Raw genomic sequence first — 22,284 nt, 5'->3', positions numbered from 1 at the left:
TAACTATTTGAAATAAAATAATGCATTAACTTTTTCAAATAAAATAGAGATATTTAAGTGCCTTTCAAATACCCACCATTTTCATTTAGTTGTCTCTCTTCCCAGTGTTCAGCAGGTGCAGAATGCAGTTTGGAAAAATAAAGAAACAGTACATGCAGCATGTTATATTTTCTGACATAATTTTAATTTTAGAACTTCAAGAGTAAGTTAAGAAATAACTATTCAGCTCCAGTAAGTATTTATCAGTTTATTTGTTTTAACTGATAATATATTAAACCATTTATCTTGCACAGTATAAAGTTTCCATAAAGCCTAAAAGCTATTTTATAAATACAGAAGTTTTAGGCAAAAAACTTTGTGGATTGATGCTATTTCAAAATATGGAAAGCAATCTTTTCTCATTTAAATACATCTAGCTGCATATAGCTAAAAGATAAAATGATCCATTTTTTTTCGGAAACATCTATGGTTTTGGTTAAAAGGCGCCTTCAAACACAACGTCTGCAGGGTACTATAAAGATAAAAGGAGAGTTCATATTTAAAATTTGTATACTTTAGCCTAGCTCTAATTAAAGGTTTTAATTTCTGAACTTGGAGGAAATGGGAGCATGTCACACTTCTTATCCCTATGTTTGTGGGTGGCAATCACAAGAAAGGAATACAAAGGGCTACATAGCTTTTTGAAAGAAGCACAAACCATCCTAACTTGATGGGTAGTAATAGGGTAGATTCCAGATTCTATGGGAGAAGGTAGGAAACATGCTTTGTGTGTTTTTGTCAACATAACTTGAGACGGTGGGGATTTCATCTTTGTCCGGTTTGTTAGCGCTGTCTCCATGCAGGCTGAAATGTTCAGAGCAGTTTATATTCCATGCATCATCTACCAGTTGGTCTTGTTGGTTTTCTCTCTCAATGGCGGTAAGAAAATCTTTCAAAACTTGCTTGAATATGTAGACTATTTCCCAAGGTAAAACATCATTTTCTGCCAGAACTTCACGAAATCTAGAAACAAAACAAAAACTGAAATCTAATCATCAGTGGTGAATACTCCTCTGTTTCCTCTCTGGGCTTTTGAGGGGAATGAGGAGGAAATGACTGTATTCTTGTCTAATTTATTGCCATGTTTCCCCACAAACCTCCCCCAAAAGATTCTAAGAGGAAAAGAGCTCTAACAACAATGCACTGGATGTAGTCCAGCTATTATGAGGATTGAAAGCTATTGTCATTGGGTATGCTCTTTTTTTTTTTTTTTTCTCCTTTGGCCCATCTGGGTAACTTGATTTAAACTGACTTTGCCCTTAGGTATGTTCAGGGCTTTAAAAGGCACATAGACTTATTCTGTCATTTCTGTGTGTCCACAGAAAATGTATTTAAAATGCAGGCATAGGAGATGGCTTTCTTTGTACAATGTGGGGGTTTTTGCTTTCTTGATTAAAAAAAAAAAAAAAAGGTTGGTTTTGGGGTTTGGTTTTTTGTTTGTTTTTTACACTGGTTTAATAGTTTATAAACTTTCAGCTATTTTGGACAGTTAGGCTGGATTTCTGCATAATAGTGCACTGCGTTAGTGCTTTAATTTGATTTTTGGTTATTGGGTTACTATTTAAATACTGTGGAAAAATAACAGGGGGAAAGCATGAAAGTATTGAGAGGTCGTGTTTAAGATTGTGAGACTTCCCTTGTTTTGACCAGGAATAGCCTGATTAAAAACTTCCTTTAAGTACAATATATTAAAGATGTAATTTCTAAAACACCTGGAAAAATGTGTTCCAGTTGCTGGTCACTATCAATTTGGATGAAAGACCAGAGCCAAATGCAAGCTTGGATTAAGTATAGAAGAAACATACATGATGCTCAGAGAAATACAAAACAATTACCTGCTGAGAACAGTTCCTGTTTGGCAAGGCTGGATTTGTGAACACAGAGATTCGAGCTGCCGCTGCTCAGTAGCAGGGATCGTCGCTTGAGGGTTCTGGTGGTTCTTCAGCCAGTTGTAATCCATGCCGGTCTTCTGGACTTTCTGTTCACTTTCGATCTCTTGCACTAGTCTTTCACGTTCCTTCAGGTGCCACTTCAGTTCCCTCAGTAGAGTTTTTGTAACTACTTCTGATCCAGGATAGCTGGTGGGTTTGTAGGAATCATTTTTTGACCATTTCATCCAGCCAAAAAGTGGCATTTTTAAGCTGGGGGGGCAGAGAAAAAACCTTGTGGTTTTTAATTTCTGTCCAACCGGTAGTATTTATATCTGTGGATTTTCTTCTCAGCAGCTGAATGTTTAAAGGAAACTTTATTAATGATTTTAAAATATTTTGAAGTAGCATTTAAGCAGTGAGAATATTGCTGAGCCATAATTAAATCTGATTTCCCATCTGTTTTCTGAGTTAAGATAACTATGTGAAGTTTTCAGTGTTTAAAAGTGCGTATCTCTCATCTTGGAGAGACATAATTTTTTATCTTGGTGGTATGTATGGTTTTAAAAACAGGATGAAAACTAAACTGAAAAAAATGCCACAAAACCCCCAAACTCAACCAAACAAGAAACTCCCCCCCCCCCCCCCCCCAAACAAATTGACGATAACCCCAACACAACACAAAACCCTAAACCTTCAAAATTTGAAGGAACCTGTACATTTTCAAAGCAATGAAATAAAGTTAAGTGCTGGAACCCTACATGATCTGTTTTTAAAACTTATATATCCATTTTTATTTAAAATAAATTATTGTTTACATAACCTGGAAACAGAAATCTGGTGGAATAGGCTTTCAAATTGCAGATTGATACAAATCATGCAGACACTAGCATGCTTATTGGAATAAAAGAACATAAATTACCTTTGCAGTTGTCTGTGAACAGTGTTGTTTCGGGTGAGTTTGCTTGAAGGTCTCTTATTCTAGCATATCCTGTTTCCAGGCTGTTACTACTGCTGGAAGAAAACAAGTGTTTTTCTTTGGGGTTTTTTTTTTTCCTCTCTCTTTTTTATTTACTCAAACTGGGGTTGGAAAAATGACTTTCTGTACTGAATATGACAGTTTAAGTTTTTCTGCTTTTAAGGTTCTTTTTCAACCTCTGTAGCAGAAAGTAGTAGTAATCCATTTAACCTAACATGGTCTCTCAAATACTTTCTGCAAAGTCCATTAAGATCTCCTACCTTTGAATTGCGTTCTGCCGATGGCAGCAATTTAAGAAAAGATGGTAACAATTTCAGATGCTTGTTGCTAAATCCATCCAAAGGTATTGTTGGTAGTGAGATGAATAATGATAGTCTGAAGCAACTACAGACGTGCTTCTAGCTAAAGTTAAGGCTGTCGTATGATGTGATGCTCGGCTGTGCATAGCTCTAGGTCACAGTTTAGAGCTGTATTTTTATGCCTGTAGAGTGCTAAAAATAGCTATGTTGCTTTTTATCATCAAACTAAACTTTCAGGCCATTGAGATGCTGGAAGACTTTTCTCCCATTAGAGGGGGATCAGGCTGTTCTAATGTCATTTTTAAACAGCTAAGAATAGTCTTTTTCTAGTAAAGATCATCTAAAGCTTTTGTTAAGTGAGTGTTGACAGAAAAGAGCTATTTGACAGTTGCTCAGGATTTAGTTGCTATATTAAATACTTCTTCCAGATGAATTTCATCAATCTCATGGTACTACACTTTTTCATTACTGTGCATAGCTGTTAGCATTTTTAATTAACATTTCAAATGTGTTTAAAGAAGCCAGTCTGTAACACCTACAGCGTGCCATGAAAGACACGTTAATCTAATTAAAGGAATGGAATGATAAGGAGATGCAAATTGAGGTCAAACCGATGTAAAAAGCCCAGAATTGTAAATCTTACCATGGACTTTGCTCCCCTCTCAACTGGTTGTCAGTTGCCTGCTCCCTCTTTCCTTGATGAGTGTTTTGAGCGTATCCATGTTTAAGACTCGTGCTCAGGGATGGTGTTGTGCACGCCAAAGGTCGCTGAAGCAGCCATTTTCCGTTCCAGTTATCTGGTCTCTTCCTATTAATCTTAAACAGTAGGCATGGTATGCAGAACGCCTTCTCTTCTGCTCCTTCTTGCTCTAACGATTGTCTTCGCTCCTCTTAAGTATTTTTTATTCCTACTTTTTTGCCTCCGCTGGTGTGTTGAACTGTTGGGAGAACAAGGGTTCTGTAAATTTGTTCTAGATGTCATACAACATAAAGGATGACGTGTATGGCCGTTATTAAAGCTGATACTACTTATACATTGGAAAAATTCAAATGTCAGTATTAATCCTCATCAACTGGAAGGTTTTCACATTGCATTGTATGTGGTACTATGAAAGAGGAAGGGAGCTAGGTTTATGATGACAGAACTGTCCTGACAGATTTTCAGATGAAATTAAAATGCTCCTTTCCACTTCCTTTACTGCACAGTTAACGTGTCACCACTTTTGTTTTTCTTTTTTTTCCTAAACTGTATCAAATCGGAAAGTAAACTGCTGTACAGAATGAGATGAGTCTAATGTCTTTGCAAATTAAGATGATGCATACTGGAAGGTGTGCAGATTAATTGAGAAACATACAACAGTGTCTTCTGGTTTGTGGTGGGTTTGTGGTGGGGTTTTTTTAACTGATCCTTAGCTGTATCATCAAATTTCATGATACTGAGAATGATAGTTATTTTTCCATTAACAGTGAAAATCTGTATTGCTTTTAGTTTTGCATGCACTTCAGATCTGTGTTCAGGAAGGGCTGACCGCTTGTGTGAGGCTGGCATTGGGACCTGCAGCCTCAGAGTATGGCAGCATCTTATACAGTGGTTAATCCTGGAAACTTTGTGGAGAGTTACAATTCCAATGAACTATCCCTAATTGTGGTTTTGCAGTGCTCTCGGGATGGAAGCTTTGACTGATAGCGGGTCTGTTCCCTGAAGGCATTACAGAGTTTGCCTTTACTAGTAACTACAGTTACTGTTATGATTTAACTTGGGGAGAGAAGGCTGTATTTTGACTCCTCTCATTAATTTTTAGGAAATTCCTTAAATTGTAATAATAAAAGTTACAAATAGTTCAAAGTCTTTACTAAGTACCTTTACATTTACTGGACTTTGGGGCAGGTTTTGGTTGGGTTTTTGTGTGTGTGTGTGTGTGTTGGAGGTTTTTTGCATGTTCTTTGGCTGTCTCCTTATTGGAGAAAAAAAACATTTTAGTCTCCTTAACATTCATCAGGCAATCTAGCACTTTCCTTCAGTCTGTAAATTTAGATAACACGAGATGCTGTGTTTTAGTAAGTAAGTTATGGTAAAGCTTCAGATTCTCCCTTGTTTTTGGCAATTCATCTCATTGCTTCCATAAATTTTCTAAAAGTTTTAGTCCTAGCACTTTTAATTTCTTACTGTAGCATGCCAAAGCAATATTTTTATAATTTTAATTTCCCTTTTCAGAATTTTTTTTCTTTGTTGGTATTGGTGACTAAACCACACTTACACTTAAGTGTGATGAAAACATTAGTTATATAATGATGAGTAATTTTGTCTTTTTTTATAAGCCACGGTTTACTCTGTCTCTGAAGCAGAGTAGTTGTTTTGAACCATACTACCCCCCCATAAATTAACCATAGTTGTCTGTGTGTATAATATAAAATGAAATTGAAGATTTTTTTTTAAACTTTCCTTCAACTTCCTTCTTGTACTTTGTTTTCATCATTTTCAAGGCAAGGAATGCAACGAATTCCTAAAGCATCTGTTGTTTCTGTAACAATAATTTTCTTTGAACTGCCATGAACGAGATCTGTTCCCTAGGTAAATCAGAAAGGGTGTCTTTTCATGTAAGAAAAAGCATAAGAAATGGTTAAGATAATGATTCCTTTTTCTGTAGCATATTTAGTGGGTTTTTTGTGATGCTGTTCTTAAATGGAACTGAGGGAGCCAAAGTGCAGATTTCCTTTCATAAATCAATTCAGTTTTAGTGATCTTTCCTTTCTTGCTGTGGTAGGTCCAGGTTCATCAGCAAAAAGACTTAATCCAAAACAATAGCCTTTCAAGAGCACCTGCTAATCAAAACTTGGTTGGTTAAATAAAGAATCTCTTTCCTGCATAAGATACAGGTACTTTCTACTTTACAATATCTATACACAGAACTACGTACTAGACTTTAAAACCTTGGTGATAGCTCATTTTTATCCTGTGGACTTGGCACCAAAAATGTGTTTCAAATTGTCGGTGTGTTCCTCTTCCTCGTATACTTGTTCTTCACCCAACCCCAAGTAAACAGGAGGTTCACAGCAAACAGTTCTTACTTTTATAACTGTCAGTTCTACAGGTTTACAGAGATATTTCTCACTTAAGGAGTTGGCTGGTTTGTGGCGATGCTAGGCAAGAGGAGGAGAAAAAAGGAGTATCTTGTATTCCTTCTTTCTTAAGAGAGTACAAATCATTTTTACTAGCAATTCCATAGACAATAACAATTATATTGCACTGTGTACAGCTTCCACTGCAGATTACTCTGGCTATGTAAGTTAAAAACTCACGTACTTCTCGGAAGCCTTTTTTTGAAATAACAGTAGGAAAGGTTGCCTGTGGAGAAACTCTGATTGCACAGCCAAGCAGATGTGTCTTCAGACCATACAAAGTATAAATGCTTCACCTCAGTAATGGTTGAGTAGAGCTAGGCCATCTAAAATAGAGGTTTGCATGGCAGAGCTTGTGTGGAAGGAGGTTGTTAAACTTTTGCATCAGTATGGGTGAGTGTAGGCAAGCACACAATGGAACAATCTAAATACATCTCTGCATTGGAGACTGTGCTTTGTTGTGGTGAGGATCTCTTAGGGGTTATGGTGGCTATATTTGGGTTCCTCATTGCTTTTGGCTTGCAAGTACAGAAGTGAGGCATCATTGTGGTATCTTAAGCTATGCTCCCATAGTTATGAGAGTACAAAAAGTAAGCGTAACTTACATGAAATTACTCTAGAATGGATAAATATAGAAATGTGTGGGGTTCTTCCCCTGCTGGCTTCAGTAAGCATGGACACAGTCTCTGATTTAGAAGGGGATCTTCTGAATGACCTGTGAATCACCAGTCAGCGCAATGAGCGTGCCCTGGTGCGTGTGGCAGAACAGTTCCTGCTGGGGCTGTGAGCTCTGGTTATCCTATTGTTTTTGTGCACACTAAAAATTAAATATGAGATACCATTCCATTTACTGCATGAGGCATGTTTAGGAAGTGTGCTACTAGTATGTACCCAACTGAGGAGAAAGTGTGTGAATTTGGTGTGGTATAAGTACATGTGATTGTTACAGAATTCCTCCTACGACAGTGCTGCATCCAAGGTAGCAGTTACGTTCTGGATATGTTTTGTACTGAGAGGTGCATCTAGACCTGACGTCTGCTGTGACAGTCCTCACAGTGGTTTTGTTCAGCCATGTGCGTGGCTTAGTGTGAAGGTGTGAAAGTCCAGTTCAGGGCTCTAATCTTTAACCTGAAAATGTCTGGTACTTAAAATGTCTCTCACCTGTTGAAGGAATTGCTCTTTTTCTTCTCTAACATCACAATTGTGAGGGGGGAACTTGTTGATTAAGATCTTCTGGAATCAAAAACTGGTGGGAGGCTGCAAAGTGCTAGCACTTAAGTAGAAGTACTGCTTGCTTTTAAAGGGTTAAAACATTTGAATTTCTGCTTATCAGTACTCTTACAGCTTTTTATGTTATCAGCTAGGGGCCCTCTGTTCTGTGATGAAAGTGTAGTACAACTACAGAGCAGGAATATTTATGTACACTTACGATGTAAGTATAATGGACAAGCTGTGGATCTAAATAGCTGAAACTTAGTCCAGGGAAACAGAATGATTCAGGTGGGGAGCATGTTCTTGAGGGTGCTGAGTATACCTGGATTTTACCTTTGATACAGTGGAAAAGTACTTGAGATACCAGAGTGCTTGAAGAATAAGTGAAGTGGTTTTGTGGTTGCGTACAGGAAACTTCCTCTGGTATAAGTGGTAACATTAGAGAAAAGTGGGTTTTTACTTCAAGATGATCATAACTAACCTTACTATCAGATACTTTAGAAGTCAGGACTGTTTATGGCAAGGTAATATTTCCTAGGTAAAAAGAGGTAACAGTTTATTTTATCCTGTCTGATGCTTTCTGAAATCTCTGGAAAGCTTTGATAATCTCTTTAGCACAGGAAACATATTTGCATGTTGTATGATTAAATAAGTTTTATGTTCTTATTACCTTTCAACACTATTGTAATAATTTGCTGTAATCAATAAGGCATGTTCTTGAAACAGGCTTATTCTTGCAAAATCTAAAATTCTCACAAAGGATCAGGTTTGGTTTTTTCCCAGTGTCGTGTTTTCTTGTGAACAAGTATTGTTCTGTAACTGTTCTGGGAGGAAAAAAAACTCTGCAAATCAAAGTCATCTCTGAGTACAGCAAGAAGACTGATCTTAACATCACTTATGCTGCAAAGGAGCTTTTTAAACTGGCAACTGGGTCCTATAGTAAAAAAGCAGTCTAGAAGAACCTGGAGCTACTACTATGCTTATCAGTAAGAACTACAATTTCAATACTTAGATTTGTTCTGAGTGTTCTGTGGGCCACAGGCTTGCTTTTTCTTTTTGACAGAAAGCAAGTTTGGGAAGTTGTTGGTGCTGCACAGCAGTTACTTCTGTCTTGTGCCATGGGACTGTGCTTTTACCTGCTTCACTGAAGTGATTTTAGGTAAGAACAAAACCAACCTTTCAAAAATGCTTCCATTTAACCAAATACAGCACTGATGTGAGCAAGAAGCTGACGAATGGGGAGAACAGATGGAAGAGAAGCTTCTTGCTCTATACTTTGGAAGATTTTATGGCATCTCTACTATCTGACTCTTGCAATTGAGAGAGGTGAGAAATGTGTGGCTGGGACCCCGTGCTGGAGTCTCTCAATGTATATTTTCTCCCCTGTCCAGCTGAAAACAGGAGTGATAGAGCGACTTTGGTGGGTGTCTGGCCTCCAGCCAGGGTCTCACCATCACAGAAAGGGAGATGTTTATGCTCTGTAAACACTGCTCAGCAATAGCTAAAACTATGTGTTAAGAGTGTTATTTTGACCACAAATATAAACCACAGTGTGATAATGCTGCTATGAAGAAAACAAGCTCTATCCCAGCCAGGCCCAGAACAGTTACATAGCAAGGTTACCAAAGCTACTGGTCATTGCAAGGTGTCATTTTTGTCACTGTCTGTAGCTGGCAGGTCAGATGGTTTGCTTCCATTTATAAACATAGCCCCTCTCTTTAGATTTTTAAATCAACTTTGCAGTGCGTTTTTTGTTTTGATTTGACAGAACGAGTCACTGTAGCTGTTTCAGGCTCCAGACAGATGGTGAGTCTACCTCCTCTGATCGCTTCAGACAGCGTTTGACTACTGCTTTTGCTTTTTAACAACTATGAACAAAACTTGCCATGAGCCTACACGAGGCCTCTTGCTAAAACTCTCTGTTTGGTCCTTTGCTGTGACAGCTTACAACAGTAATAATTCCCTTTTAACAGTGTTAACTGTCAGCGTTGTGTAAGGTATCATTGTACTCCTGTTGCTGTGACAAATAAAATCGGGACGTGTTTGAAGCCCATTTCTTCCAGTCGGACTGTCTGTAGCATTAATGTTTCTGCTACTAGTGACACTTCAGTGGGCAGGGGACTTGCAGGCACCAGTTGGAAATTGAGGAGATCTTGGATTTGATACTGGTCTTCATGGGCATTATTTAATTCAGTGCAGTATATTACTTACATTATATTTTATTCAAAGACGTGTTCAAACTGGGTTTTACCAAGTTAATAATCAGATGCTTTTGTGTTAATTTGCTTGTTAAAGAATTTGGGCTTTTTTGATTGGTAGGGTTTTTTTTTGGGGTGTGTTTTGTTTTGGTAGGTGAGGGTTTTTTGCTGGGTTTGTTTTTTTTTAGTGAAGTTCCTTGCCTTTGTGGTTAGAGGGGAGGGATGAACTTTGAAGTTCCAAGGAGTGTGCATGGTTTGAATGTTGCTAAAGCATCAGAAACAATGCTTGATAGGGGAACTGTGCTTTTGGTTTAAGTTAATAAATACAAACACCCATTTAAATTCTAATTCATAACTAATATAATAATATTAATTAAAAAAATTGTTTCATGTGTGGTATAGAGGTAGTTGCTGTGTAGCTTGTCACCATCTGCCACAGAAAATAGCTGCCCTCTTTCATACATGCCTATTTGAACTATGGCTGCTGAAAGAGGAGCTCATCAACAGCTCATCTCCAAAAGGAGTGCAGTTCTTTGAAGCCCAACAGTTTAATCCAGTCTCCCCAATGGCATAAAATCCCAGAGCAATAGATGGCAAATTTGAGGATTTGGGCTGTTCCATCCTGTTATTTGTTGTTACTTTTTCTTGGATTTTAACTGTGGATGAGGTAGGAGATGGAAGGTCTTCCAGAGCTACTGTTAGAAGAAATGTCGTTGAGATGTTGAGTTTTCATAGTCTTACGTTTCAATGGTCTGTGGGGACAGGACAAGGGGCAATGGCTGCAAGTTGGAGCACAGGAAGTTCCGCACCAACATGCGGAAAAACTTCTTCCCAGTGAGGGTGACAGAGCCCTGGGACAGGCTGCCCAGGGGGGTGGTGGAGTCTCCATCTCTGGAGATATTCCAGACCCGTCTGGACGCCTATCTGAGTGATATGTTCTAGGGAGCTGCTTTGGCAGGGGGGTTGGACCCGATGAGCTCTCAAGGTCCCTTCCAACCCCTATGATTCCATGATTCTATGATACCTGAATCCAGGCATTTGCATTAAGAGATTTTCATGATTTTGCAAAGTAGTTTTAGTGCATTCCCTTTCTCTCTTCATGTCCTCAGCTAGCTAAGGTTTTAAAAAGGGAGCTTTGAATAACTACTGTGAGAGCGAGCAGTGCAAGCCTTTAAGATCCCTATATATGAAGACTTTATTGCTAAATCTAGCTAATTACCTTTTTACAACCACTCTCTTGAGTGGGGAAAAAAGCATGTACCTCATTTCTCAGTCTTAAAATCTGTAAATTCCTTTGTAAAAATCTGCATTTTAGTCTTTAATAATTTCACTTCTGAACTCTATTAATAATCATCTATTTTTGTGATTAAAACATTATGGGTTTTGAATGACAGTACATTATTTCTTTAAAGTCAGTATATTTCAGCAGGTAAGACCCATCTTATAAAAGTATGGAATGCCAGCTGCCAGTTAAAAGGAAAGTAATTTTTAGTATGTCCTTCAGTAAACCCAGTGGAAGGTTATTTACTGTCATGGCAAATGTTCAGTTATGTAAAGTGTCACATTAGTTTCAGAAAAGAGGCTTTGGAACACACTACTGTATATATCGTACTAAAATTGTACAGCAAAATACTGCTCTGTACACTATAAGGCATAGTGATTTTTTCAAGTGATTCCCTGCTGAGCATCTCAGTAGGTGGACAGTTTGTGTGTGTGATGGAAGCCATGACTTGGGGAAGTCATCTTGTGATCTGTGAAATGAGTGACACTAGCTTTATGTTCAACTCCCAGCCCCATATCAACAGGAACTTTTGTAAGTCACATAGAACATAAATAAGCAAAATGAATGCCTCTAAGAATTTTGAAAAACACAGCTCTAGAACGCTTTGATTTTTCAGTTGCTTTTTTCTGATGGAAACGTTCTCGAAGTTTTACGCCCTTGAATAGGAGCTTCTACCCTAAAATTAAATAGTTAAAAGAAATTATCTGAAATTCAAGAAGCAAGCGTCTTAATAGTTGGAATGTCATTACACACTTGAATATTTTCTTTATACAATCAGGTTTGCTATGTAAGCAGTGTTGGTTTTTCAGGGAATAAGACTGTATGTATCTGTTAAGCCGTTTTCTGAGCTTTGCTTCTAGAGACGTTAACTGTGATCAGCGCATGTGTTGACATGGTTGTATATGTCACTGAAAAGAGCCAAATAAATAACCTGTCATAGTTGTGATTGAGATAAGGCAATTTTATTTTTCATATCTAAGTGTATGCAAAAATGCTTTGGTTAATAATTCAAATGCTCAAATAAAAAACATTACAGAGTATACTGTTACGATGGCCTTGTTGGCTTAGTAGAGGTCATTCTATAGCTTGAAGAAAAAGAAGACCTTTCTCTAGCTGAATTTATTTAAAGGCATCCTCAGTGTATTTGAGAACATTTACAATTGGATGTGTCAACCATTTCTGGTGTTAAACCATGTTTCCCTTCTAGTAATTCCCCTGAAGTGGCAGCTGTATTTAGTGTTATGTTTATGACATTGAATTTCCCTTTAAACCCAAATAAGAAATATTTATGAAGATTTTGCCCCAATCATATACTCAAAATTAGTTTAAGTAGTCACGTGTACCAAGATCAGTCACGCTACAGAAAATACTGTAGTAGCTAAAGCTCGTAGCAAGGAATAAGGAAAATATCCTGTTACCTTGTAAGAAGAAGAATTGGTTCTCCTGCAAAGGTAGTGCCATGTTCTATCTTTTTGCCTGTATAGAAAGCATCCTATCAGCCACACTGCTAGACAGCTCAGAGTTCCCACATCTGCTACTTGAGAGTATTTCAGAACAGGTAGGTCTTGAAGTGTGTACCCTTTCAAAGGTAGCTGACGTGCTATGTTTTAGGTATGCTAGAACATACTAGTAATTATCTCTTGGTTAGTTACGTTACAGATTGATCATGTTCTCAGAGCTTTATTATTTAGTTTGCCTCTGTCCACTTAGTGTGAACATAATTGTCAGATATTTGCAGGTACAACCACAGAAATCTTTTGGGGATCAAACGTGCCCTTGGATTTGAATAAGATCAAACTCTCACCTTTTTTTAAACGAGGGGGAAGGATGAAGAAAATGAGATCATCTGAAGTCTCCTGCGTTTCCTAAAATCAATGACTTTGCTTGCAGTAACTGTGTTAGTCACAGAAATACTTCTTATTGCCTTTTAATTTGGTAAAATTCTGAATGTTTCGTATGTGCAGCTGAAGTGTTGCTTCTGATGTTGTAATGTTTATGGAGGATCATAAGACCCCGGGGGAGTCTAAAAATATGTGAGCACCAAGGCTGGAATGTGGAATGCTGAAGGAATATACGCTGTAACGGGCATACTGAAATGTGGGGTTTCGCTGTGTCAGAAGGAATAGGAATGGGGAAGAGAGAGCTGGTGTATCGGGCAGACACATGCTTCATAAGTAGAATCCAGAAAAGTCCCTTCATTAGTGTTGTCTTTCCTACCCTGCAATGGATTTAAATTTTCTGAATCGTGTCATTCCTCTGCTGTCAGCAAATGTTTGTTGAAGCTCATTAGAAAAATGTTCCGTTCTGTTTGTCCAGGTATATGTAGGATGATACTTCTGGCTTACTAGTGATTACTTGATTGTATTGTTATGATGACTTAGGAGAGCACCAGAGGTCTTCATAACGATTTCTGTTATTTTCCATTTTCCTTATTAACATCTTTCTTTCACCTTTTAATTTTATTAAAGCTGCAAATTTCAGCATTAAAACATCAAGAAATGATGTAATGAGGGTTGGTTGGTTGTTTCATGTGCCCATATGCAGGTTTCCAATTGCGTGAGACTTGGGATTTTTGTTGGGTTGTTCCCCCCTACTTCCCCCTCCCCCTGAAAAAATAGCCTGATTCAATGCATTGAGTGAGCAAGTGAGCAATGTTCATTCTTAATAACTGGCTATTAAATACTTTATTTATTCATTCTGTAGCCTGAGGTTTATTTACTGCATGTTCTGTTCTGAAGACAGAAAACCTAATTTCTGAAATAAAATATCCAGATTACATTAATTTTGTTGGTTTTCTCAGAAATCACCGATGTTGTACTGTCCTTGTTTTCCTGGAGCTGTACAGGTGAAGGTCAAAAGCACATACCTACTTCTGTGAATCCATTTTCAAATGCTGAATACTCCCGTCTCCAGGAGCATTAATTGAATATACCTGGTGTTATGTAAAACTGTTTCATAGGTCACTTCGGCTGGTGCATAAATACTGATGTTTTTGCAAAGTCTTTACAGTAAATGAGGAACACGGTCCTACCTTTCTCACCCCTAGCCCCTGCCCTTGTGTGCAAGCTTTTTGACGTGATTTGCTTGCTATTACTCAGGGCTCTGACAGTCAGGTAGTACCTGCCCCTCTGTGACAGCATTTGCTGTCTAATTGACAGCTTTTTCTCTCTTGTGGAGGAGTGAGGGACAAGTTGTATTTACGGCATGACCAGGTTTTGCTGTCAGAAGATGTGGGCCCAGTGCACTCAGTGGGGCTGCAGTCTTAGGGAAATGAAAAATAATAAATGAAAAATCACTAAAACTGGCCTAGTATGTGCATACAGTGCACATACAGATTTATGCATACAGATTTATTCCAACTGCTGAATGCTTGACTTGGATACCTTTGGTGTATGCTTGGGTTTTACTTGTACGAATACACACTCTGTGGAGTAACCCATTGAGCAAGTAGCCTAACATGATGCATGTGAACTTGTCTGAAGTGTACCTTGGGTACAGGCCTGCGTGGGGTGTTGCTGTCCCAGCTGTTTCAGGAGAGTTAGAGGGATGGAAGTGTCACAGTTTGCTTGCCAACAGCAGGCAGCTGTTACTGAGGTGTGCAGGTGTACACAGTTCTGTTGAATCCTGCATTAAGAGGTACTAGAGACCCAGGGAGAAAGTGCCTTGGCTCTGTGCCTAAAATATTGTTAAAATAGGACACAAAGCCATTTCTTGGTTTGTTGGCAGCAGTAGGTGATAAATACTGGGCGTTTACTGTAGGAGGAAATGATGACTGGACTGAGTGAGTAGTAGTATGAGGCAGAGCCAAGCTGGCAAAGGGTTTGTCTCGTTAGAGAAGGTGTGTGCTCTGTGACATCAAGAGACTGTGAGTTACTCTGTAATGAGAGCTGTGTCACACAGCGCCATGCTACGAATCTCTTGTTTCCAGCTTTAGTATTTTTGGAGTCAGTGTTGCTTATTATTTGGGAATAGGTACTTCTCAGCAGTATCCTTTTATACAGTGTCTTAAAGATAGAGCTAAAGCTTGCACTGGGCCTGGAACTTAAATTTAAGTGCAAAACTGTAGTTTTGACTTCTAGTTTGGTTTTGGTTTGATTTGCCTTTTTTTAAAGGCAAAAAGAGGGAGCTTTTGATGTCTCCAAAACTCCTACTTTCAGGCTAATTTGATTTAATGATCATACAGTGATTGTATCTGCTGCTTTATTTACGAGTGAAATCCATGTGGTTTTATTCAGAGTATGTATGTATGTCTGTTTGTCATGGACAGACTTTGTCTTGCATGTAATACACTTCCATAAAATTCACTGATTGTGTGATTGTGTTAATTGTTTTTCCTTGGCCACCATCATTTCTTGGCTTAAAGACAAAAGTTCTTTCCTTGAAGATGATTGTGTTCACTCCTGTCTGTGTCCCCTGCCTCCAGAGAATCATACAAGAATTACGTGTATTTTCTTAACTGTGCTGTGTCAAGAATTGGTGAAACAGAGCTATTTCATCTTTGTTCAGAAGGATTCATAAACTTGTTAGGACTGACATTCCTAGGTATTAAAAATCTCAGAGGATGATATTTTGGGAGCTTGATTTTTTTTTTTCTTTTTTTTAATCTAAACTGAAAGATTCAATGTGGCACTTTCCTCAGGCTGGCATCTAACACAGAGACAAAATCTATTTCTGAAGTTTGTTCATGGAAGTAATTCCTGCATGGCACATAGACTCTGAAGTCACCATATAATATTCCATATTCCCAGAGATACCCATGACTGTTAGATCAGGAAGCATTAATTGATTTTTGTTTTTCCTTTTAAGGTTCCCTATCACAGAGTGTGGTGGAACTGAATATGCTGAAAAACACGGACAAGCAGAGGCAGAGGAGCCAGATACAGTTGAAAATGATCAGCTTGTCTGTAAACCAGGTAAAAAAAACAAAACACCAATGCCAAATCCCAACATACTTGGTTCCTATTATAAACTCAGATAAAGCTGTCCTTTTCCTCCCCCCCCATCTCTTTCTCTAAACAAAACTATGAAACCTTACCTTTTGTTTCTTTTAATGTATGTGTCTTTGTTTGTTTTGTATAATTCATGGTAAACACCTTATTTTCCAGAAGCCACTATATAATGCTGTTGCATAGATGTATGTGCATTCATCTGGTCTCTTGCATTGCTGAAAGTAGATATATAACTAAAATATATTTGCAAGGAAAAACCACCCATTGGATAAAAGTTTTTAGTCTGTTTTCCCATTTTCTATCCATGTTATTTTTGTGTATATTTGACTGCTGCCTTCATCTGCCTTCAGAGAGAAATTTGATTGCACTTCTTTCCGAGGAGCTCTGGTAAAAACAGTATGAGGCTGACTCACTTGTCAGGACAGCTCAGCTTCAAACCTTCACTGTGCCTCTTAATTTTCAGATTTGTTAATGTAGCTGATTTTCCAAGAAAAGGACATTTATGTGTTTTGTCTCTTCTGTGTGTCACTCTCTTCTTGCATCCCTTGTACCCCTTCTGTTACTACTTACTTCCTGAATGTCTGTTGAACTGCAGGAGGTATCTTTGGTATACACTGAGAGTCTATTTTAAATATTGTGGAGTTACTGAAACTGTTGTGGTGTTTGCTGCCCCTTGGTGTATTATGAAGTTCTGTTGAATTGAATTTTTGTGCTTTCCAGTCTCTTTGAAAGAGCACATGCTTTTAAACTGAGAGAATAAGTATAAATACCTCTGTCAGGAAAACTTAGGTCGTTAGGGAATCGACCTACAGGAAAGCTGGAGAGGGATGTAGTGACTGGACAGGCAGTAGGTAGCAAGTTTAAACAAAGAGGGCAGATTTAGATTAGATGTAAGGAAGAAAGAATGATCAGTGATGTAGTAAGCATCTCATTTGACTTACCTAACCAGTACTTTAAAGTAGCTATTTTTTAAGCATCTCACTTCAATTTGATAAGTGGCAGATACCAAGAGCCAGTTTTTACACTCTCTTGTCACAGAACTGGTGAATACAAAAATATATTCTTATGGTAAATAGTCCCTTCAAATGTAATTCAGGAAGCAGGTACCAGAAGGAATGTGTCTGCTCTATGGGCTGTGCTAACCGAGATGTTGGAAGATTGCTCTTTCTGTGGGCAGTAGACTCTGTTAGTCATGGGAGTCAACGTATCTCTCCAGAACTTTAATGTTAATTGAAAAGGACATGAGCTAGCAAATTCATCTTTCCCATAACTGAGTTTTCAGTTTCTTTCTGTACTCATGCTGAATAAAGAAATTAACGTAATTATTCTGGTTTAGCATTAATGTTTCTTATAAACAAATACTTTGCTTGTGATGAAACAATGTGATGGGCAGTTGCACGCTGTCTCAATTTGCTGTTTTCAGATTGAAAGTGTCTTGTGTTCTATATACACCAGAATTCAAGATGTGTGTTTGAGCATGATGTCTTACAAAGGTGTACACCATGTGACTTTGTTTTCTTAGTCTTAATAATGTTTTCCAGAAGGTATGAGCAGTTGAAATAGCAAAACTTTATGCCTTTCTTGCTGATGAGTCTTTAGTCCTGTAGTTTAATCTGTAGGTGCTCTGTGTTTGCAGAAGTGCTCTCTGTTTCGAGAGGCTGGTTCTCATTATGAAATTTATTACATAAGTGTGGAAGGGAAAAAACCCAACCCAAATCCCAAAACTAGTTGAAGGTAATTACACTGTGTGGTACAGTCTCCACAGCTAAATAGCTATTTATATGAGTAAAAAAACTTTGGAACTTTCATAGCAGTTCATATTAAAGTATTTTTATTTTGCAGCAAGTCGTCTTTGTTTAGAATATCACCTTTAATTTAAAACAAAAAGTGAAAGTTTAATGTCTTTTAATGTAGTTATCCAAGTGTTTTTTCACTAATGGACATACTGGATTTCAGAAAAAGTCTGAAGTTGTAGCTTGTTAGTGTGGCCCTTTTGATGATTGCTTGGTTTGCATCACCGTTCATTTGAAGCTGTACTTTCTGTCCACTCTAGATACAGGTCTTATAGTTGTCATGGTATTACTTCCCCAGACAAATACAGGAATGTTTCTTTCAGCTTAAATACAGAGTACCTGTCTTGACGAGAACACACCATACATATTTTTTAGTACTTACAGCATTTACTAAATGGTCATATGGCTGCCAGTTCTCAAACTCTGCACATTCACAGTGGTTAACATTGGGTCATCATTTGATTTTTGCTTAGGAGAAGGTAAGATATTACTGACATAAAACTGTCATATAAAAAGCAATATAAAAAAGGTTACATTCCATCAGTGAAAATAAAAAGAAGATAGGCAAAACTGATTGAACTTACTTGATTTTTCAGCAGGTACATGAATACTGTTGACTGTTTATTAGTTTCTGGTTTGTTCCTTTGTATTTTTTTTATTTATTAATTTAATTTTAGGTTAATGATTTCTTATTAATACACTGGGTTTTTACTGAGTTAGAAAAGCGTATAGAACCACAGACTGGTTTGGGTTGGAAGGGACCTCAAAGCTCATCTAGTCCCAACCCTGCCATGGGCAGGGACACCCTCCACTAGCCCAGGCTGCCCAAAGCCCCATCCAAATTGGCCTTGAACACTGGCAGAGATCCAGGGGCAGCCACAGCTTCTCTGTGCCAGAGCCTCACCGTCCTCACAGGGGAGAATTTCTTCATCGTATCTAATAAAAATCTACCCTCTTTTAGGTTAAATTAAGTGTCACTTGTCCAGTCACTACACACCCTTGTAACCAGCCCCTCTCCAGCTTTCTTGTAGCCACTTTAGGTACTGGAAAGCTGCTGTTAAGGTCTCCCCAGAGCCTTCTCCAGGCTGAACAAGCCCAGTTGTCTCAGCCTGTCTTCACAGGAGAGGTGCTTCCACCCTCTGATCATCTTTGTGTCCTCCTCTGGACTCACCCCAACAGCTCCATGACATTCTTGCATCGGGTACCCCAGAGCCAGACTCTACTCCAGGTGGGGTTTCACCAGAACAGAGTACAAGGGGAGAATCACCTGCCTTGAGCTGCTGGTCACACTGCTTTTGATGCAGCCCAGAATATGGTTGGCTTTCTGGGCTGCAGGTGCACATTGCAGGGTCCTGTTGAGCTTTTCATCAATCAGTAATAAAGATCTTATAATACAAATCTGACCCTTTAATTTCTTTTATCCCTCGCTACTATTTTTTACAAGCACTATTACAGAATGCCTGCCTTCTGTTGTACACTTGGATCATGTTTTGAAAAGTTGCAGTTGTTACCTGAAAAACCTGATAAAGGTGGGAAGGCTGTGCTGCTTTAACAGGAATATGCTGACACTGGGATCTTTTCCCCAGCAGCTTGAGATTTCTTCCAGCATTGGTCAAACTGTGCAGAGCTACTGATGTCTCAGTAGTGACATGTTTGTGCCAGAGGGAAGCCAGTCAGCCTTTGTACAGTGTTGCTGTGACAGAACACTATACATGAATTTTCCTGGGGAATATATTTAGAAACCTGGCCAAAAAGTATTTTAAGGAGGACGGTTAATGTTTCCCCAGGATGCTGATACCAGGTTCTGTTTTGTATCTGTTTAGCACTGCTAAGTAAGTCACTGCTCAGTGATCACCTATAACTGTTTCATTGCACAGAATCAAGGTGAAGAACCTTTCTTGTTGGAATGTGGTCTCAGGAGAAGTCTCTTTAGTGCTTTATGAAGTTATGAAATTGTCTTTAAATTTGGGGGTTTAAGCACATTTGGGTGAGGTACAGAGACTAAAGAAACAGGAGGAGGCAGGAAAACTCCATTGCTACCTTTGGAAAGGGTAGTAACCTTTCTAAAGAAAGCAAGCTGTAACTGTCTAGTCAATTATTCAGCTTGTAGCCTTTATTTTACAGTAAATATTTTCTTTATTAAAGGAATATTAGATTTCTTTCCTACTACTGTAGGTATTTCTTAAAGTTTCTATTATTTGCATGCAAAGAAGTCAATTTTACCTGGTGAATCCCATTTGAATATCAACATCTGATTTCAGTGTAGTGGGGTGTTTTAGCCAAATGGTTTAATTGTAACTTGCAGAAATGTCACTTCCCAAACTCTTCTCCTGGTTTTCCATTTCTGCACCAGCCTCCACACCTGCTCAGTTGCTCTTTGATTTTTTTTGTGATCAAACTGACAGCAGACTGCTGAGCAGAAATTCATGGTACCACTGTAAGAGTTGTCCTGTGTTTCCCAGTAGTAACGGTGACTAACTCCTGCCAAGAGACTGCGGAACAGTGTTAAATTTGACAGTTCACTATACTTACCAGTCTTTTTAATGCCAAGTGGTAGAAATATAATGGTCTTGATATCAATGTATGGGTTATTTTGTACTGTGGATCCAATAGGTTTCAAGGGAAACAACACAAGGGTACACAAATAAGGCAAACTTTTTAGTATTGTCAAAAAAGTTCTTGGAAACAGGTTTGTTGGTAGTAATGCAAACTATGCAAAATAACTATTTTTTCAGTTAAGAGAACAGCATACAGGATTGCATACATCCTTGATACTGACTGTGGCTTTGAGTCAGTGTCTTTCACAGCTGCTGCTGTTAAAACAATGGTTGCACAAGCAAGGATTATTTATTCTATTAGTTTCAAAAATTACTAGTTTAATCACAGAATCACAAGGTTGGAAAAGACCTTTGAAGATCATCACGTCCAACCGTTCCCATACTAATACTCGTAAGTATGTGATGCAAATTTGGTAGAAGTTAGGTTTTCAAACGCTGCGATTGTATTCTCCTGCTGGTCTTTCCCTTTCACTAAAGGGAATAACTTATTCTTGATTATTTTTATGCCTAGATACTTCATCATCTCAGTATGATTCCAGTGATTTGACTTCTATACCGCTAACTAACCATAAAGGTGTGGATATGCCTATAGCCAAATACAAGGAAGAGGTAATTTCCTTGGATTTTCTCTCATTATGGAGTAAAGCTGAAAATCGTGTTTTGCTTTGTTTTGTTGTGTTTTGGTTTTGGTGGGTTTTTCCCAGAAAGAAACTTCAGTTTTTTCTTTAAAGCGTTGTATGAAACCTTTCTTCATTGTACAAAACCATTGCCTAATTAAAGGAAGAGAAACTTGGCTGTCTCGCTTTCTCTTTATGTTAAGATTGTGATTGCATGCCTATGTTCATTTCTGTCATCTTCTAACAGGTTTTAGGAGTTCAGCTACCTACAGATGCCTAGGAGATGATAGGAAATATATGACAGTGTTGCACAGTAATTTGATGGGCAGCCTGGGAGCTATAGTTACTTCAAACCTCTCTGAAATCTGTATTGAGTTGCTTTGTAGACTTATGAGTTTTCATGAAAAATCATTTCAGATAGTGTCACTGATAGAACACAATTCAGTTGTGATTGTACAAGGATCAACTGGCAGTGGTAAGAGCACACAGATCCCACAGTATGTTTTGGATTCCTGCGTTCAGCAATCTATCTACTGCAACATTGCTGTCACCCAGCCCCGGAAGATCAGTGCCAGCAGCCTTGCCAGGTGGATTAGCAAGGAACGATCGTGGACACTAGGTGGATTTGTAGGATACCAGGTATACAAACATTTCAAATTGCTACTTAAAAAATATTACTTCTTTTAATGTGATCTTCTGTCTTGATTACTTTATCAGCATACGTAGCTTACTGAAGAACTGTTAGATGGTTTTAAAGTGGGATTGCAGGTTTCTAGCCATCTCCTGTTTAACATTCATAATGAAAAGTTTAAGATTTTAAAGCTGAACAACTAAAGTGAGACTCCAACAGAAGTATTTCATTGTCTTTATTCTCATAATTGGGTAAATTTATATTACTAATAATCTAAGTTGTTACAAGAGAACTATATTCTGTCACTTTCCATTTAAGCTCATGAGTTAACATACTTGATTTATTTGAATTCACTACATTTACCTGTCAGCTATGTCAAAACATCCGTGCTTTTATGGCCAGAATGTTGCCTGAATGCCCGGTTGTTGTTTCTTAGGCTGTGGAAAAACTTGACCTAGTTTTTCCTCTTAAAACTATCTCCTCCTTTCGTTTTGTCAGACTCAGTTCTATCCCTCCACTTGTAAACTTGATGCCACTTTCATCTTTTCACATATACTGGTGTAATGTGAGAGTAACCAGTTCTTGGTCAGTAAGCACAATAAGCTGCTGCAGTCATTGTTTCACTGGTAGTTTGACAGCTGTCTTTGGTTTGGCTTCTCTGCGTCCTAAGGCTGGGTGGTGGTGGTAGGATGTTGATGGAGAGTTTTGGTCTTCTGGAGTCCTTGATGGGAAGAATACA

At 38.3% G+C, this 22,284-nt stretch overlaps 2 protein-coding genes across 2 annotated transcripts in view; one reads left to right on the top strand and one right to left on the bottom strand.

Moving 5' to 3' along the window:
* TDRD9 (tudor domain containing 9) overlaps positions 1 to 22,284 on the top strand; it is a gene marked incomplete at both ends in the record, with an annotated part of 72,682 nt that overhangs the window by 5,436 nt on the left and 44,962 nt on the right. Inside the window, 3 exons of the mRNA XM_084270704.1 lie at positions 15,804 to 15,910; positions 20,809 to 20,906; positions 21,332 to 21,553. Of these exons, the coding sequence (XP_084126830.1) occupies positions 15,804 to 15,910; positions 20,809 to 20,906; positions 21,332 to 21,553 (427 nt within the window). The remainder of the gene's footprint in view (positions 1 to 15,803; positions 15,911 to 20,808; positions 20,907 to 21,331; positions 21,554 to 22,284) is intronic.
* RD3L (RD3 like) lies at positions 702 to 2,173 on the bottom strand (the record flags this gene model as incomplete). Its single annotated transcript, XM_084270586.1, has 2 exons — positions 702 to 1,002; positions 1,875 to 2,173. 2 exons carry the CDS (start codon positions 2,171 to 2,173, stop codon positions 702 to 704), a joined length of 600 nt encoding a protein of 199 aa, XP_084126712.1.

The sequence above is a fragment of the Gallinula chloropus genome, assembly GCF_964237585.1.
Source record: "Gallinula chloropus genome assembly, chromosome: 14".
Taxonomy (NCBI): domain Eukaryota; kingdom Metazoa; phylum Chordata; class Aves; order Gruiformes; family Rallidae; genus Gallinula; species Gallinula chloropus.
This window is presented reverse-complemented; position numbering and strand designations above follow the sequence as displayed.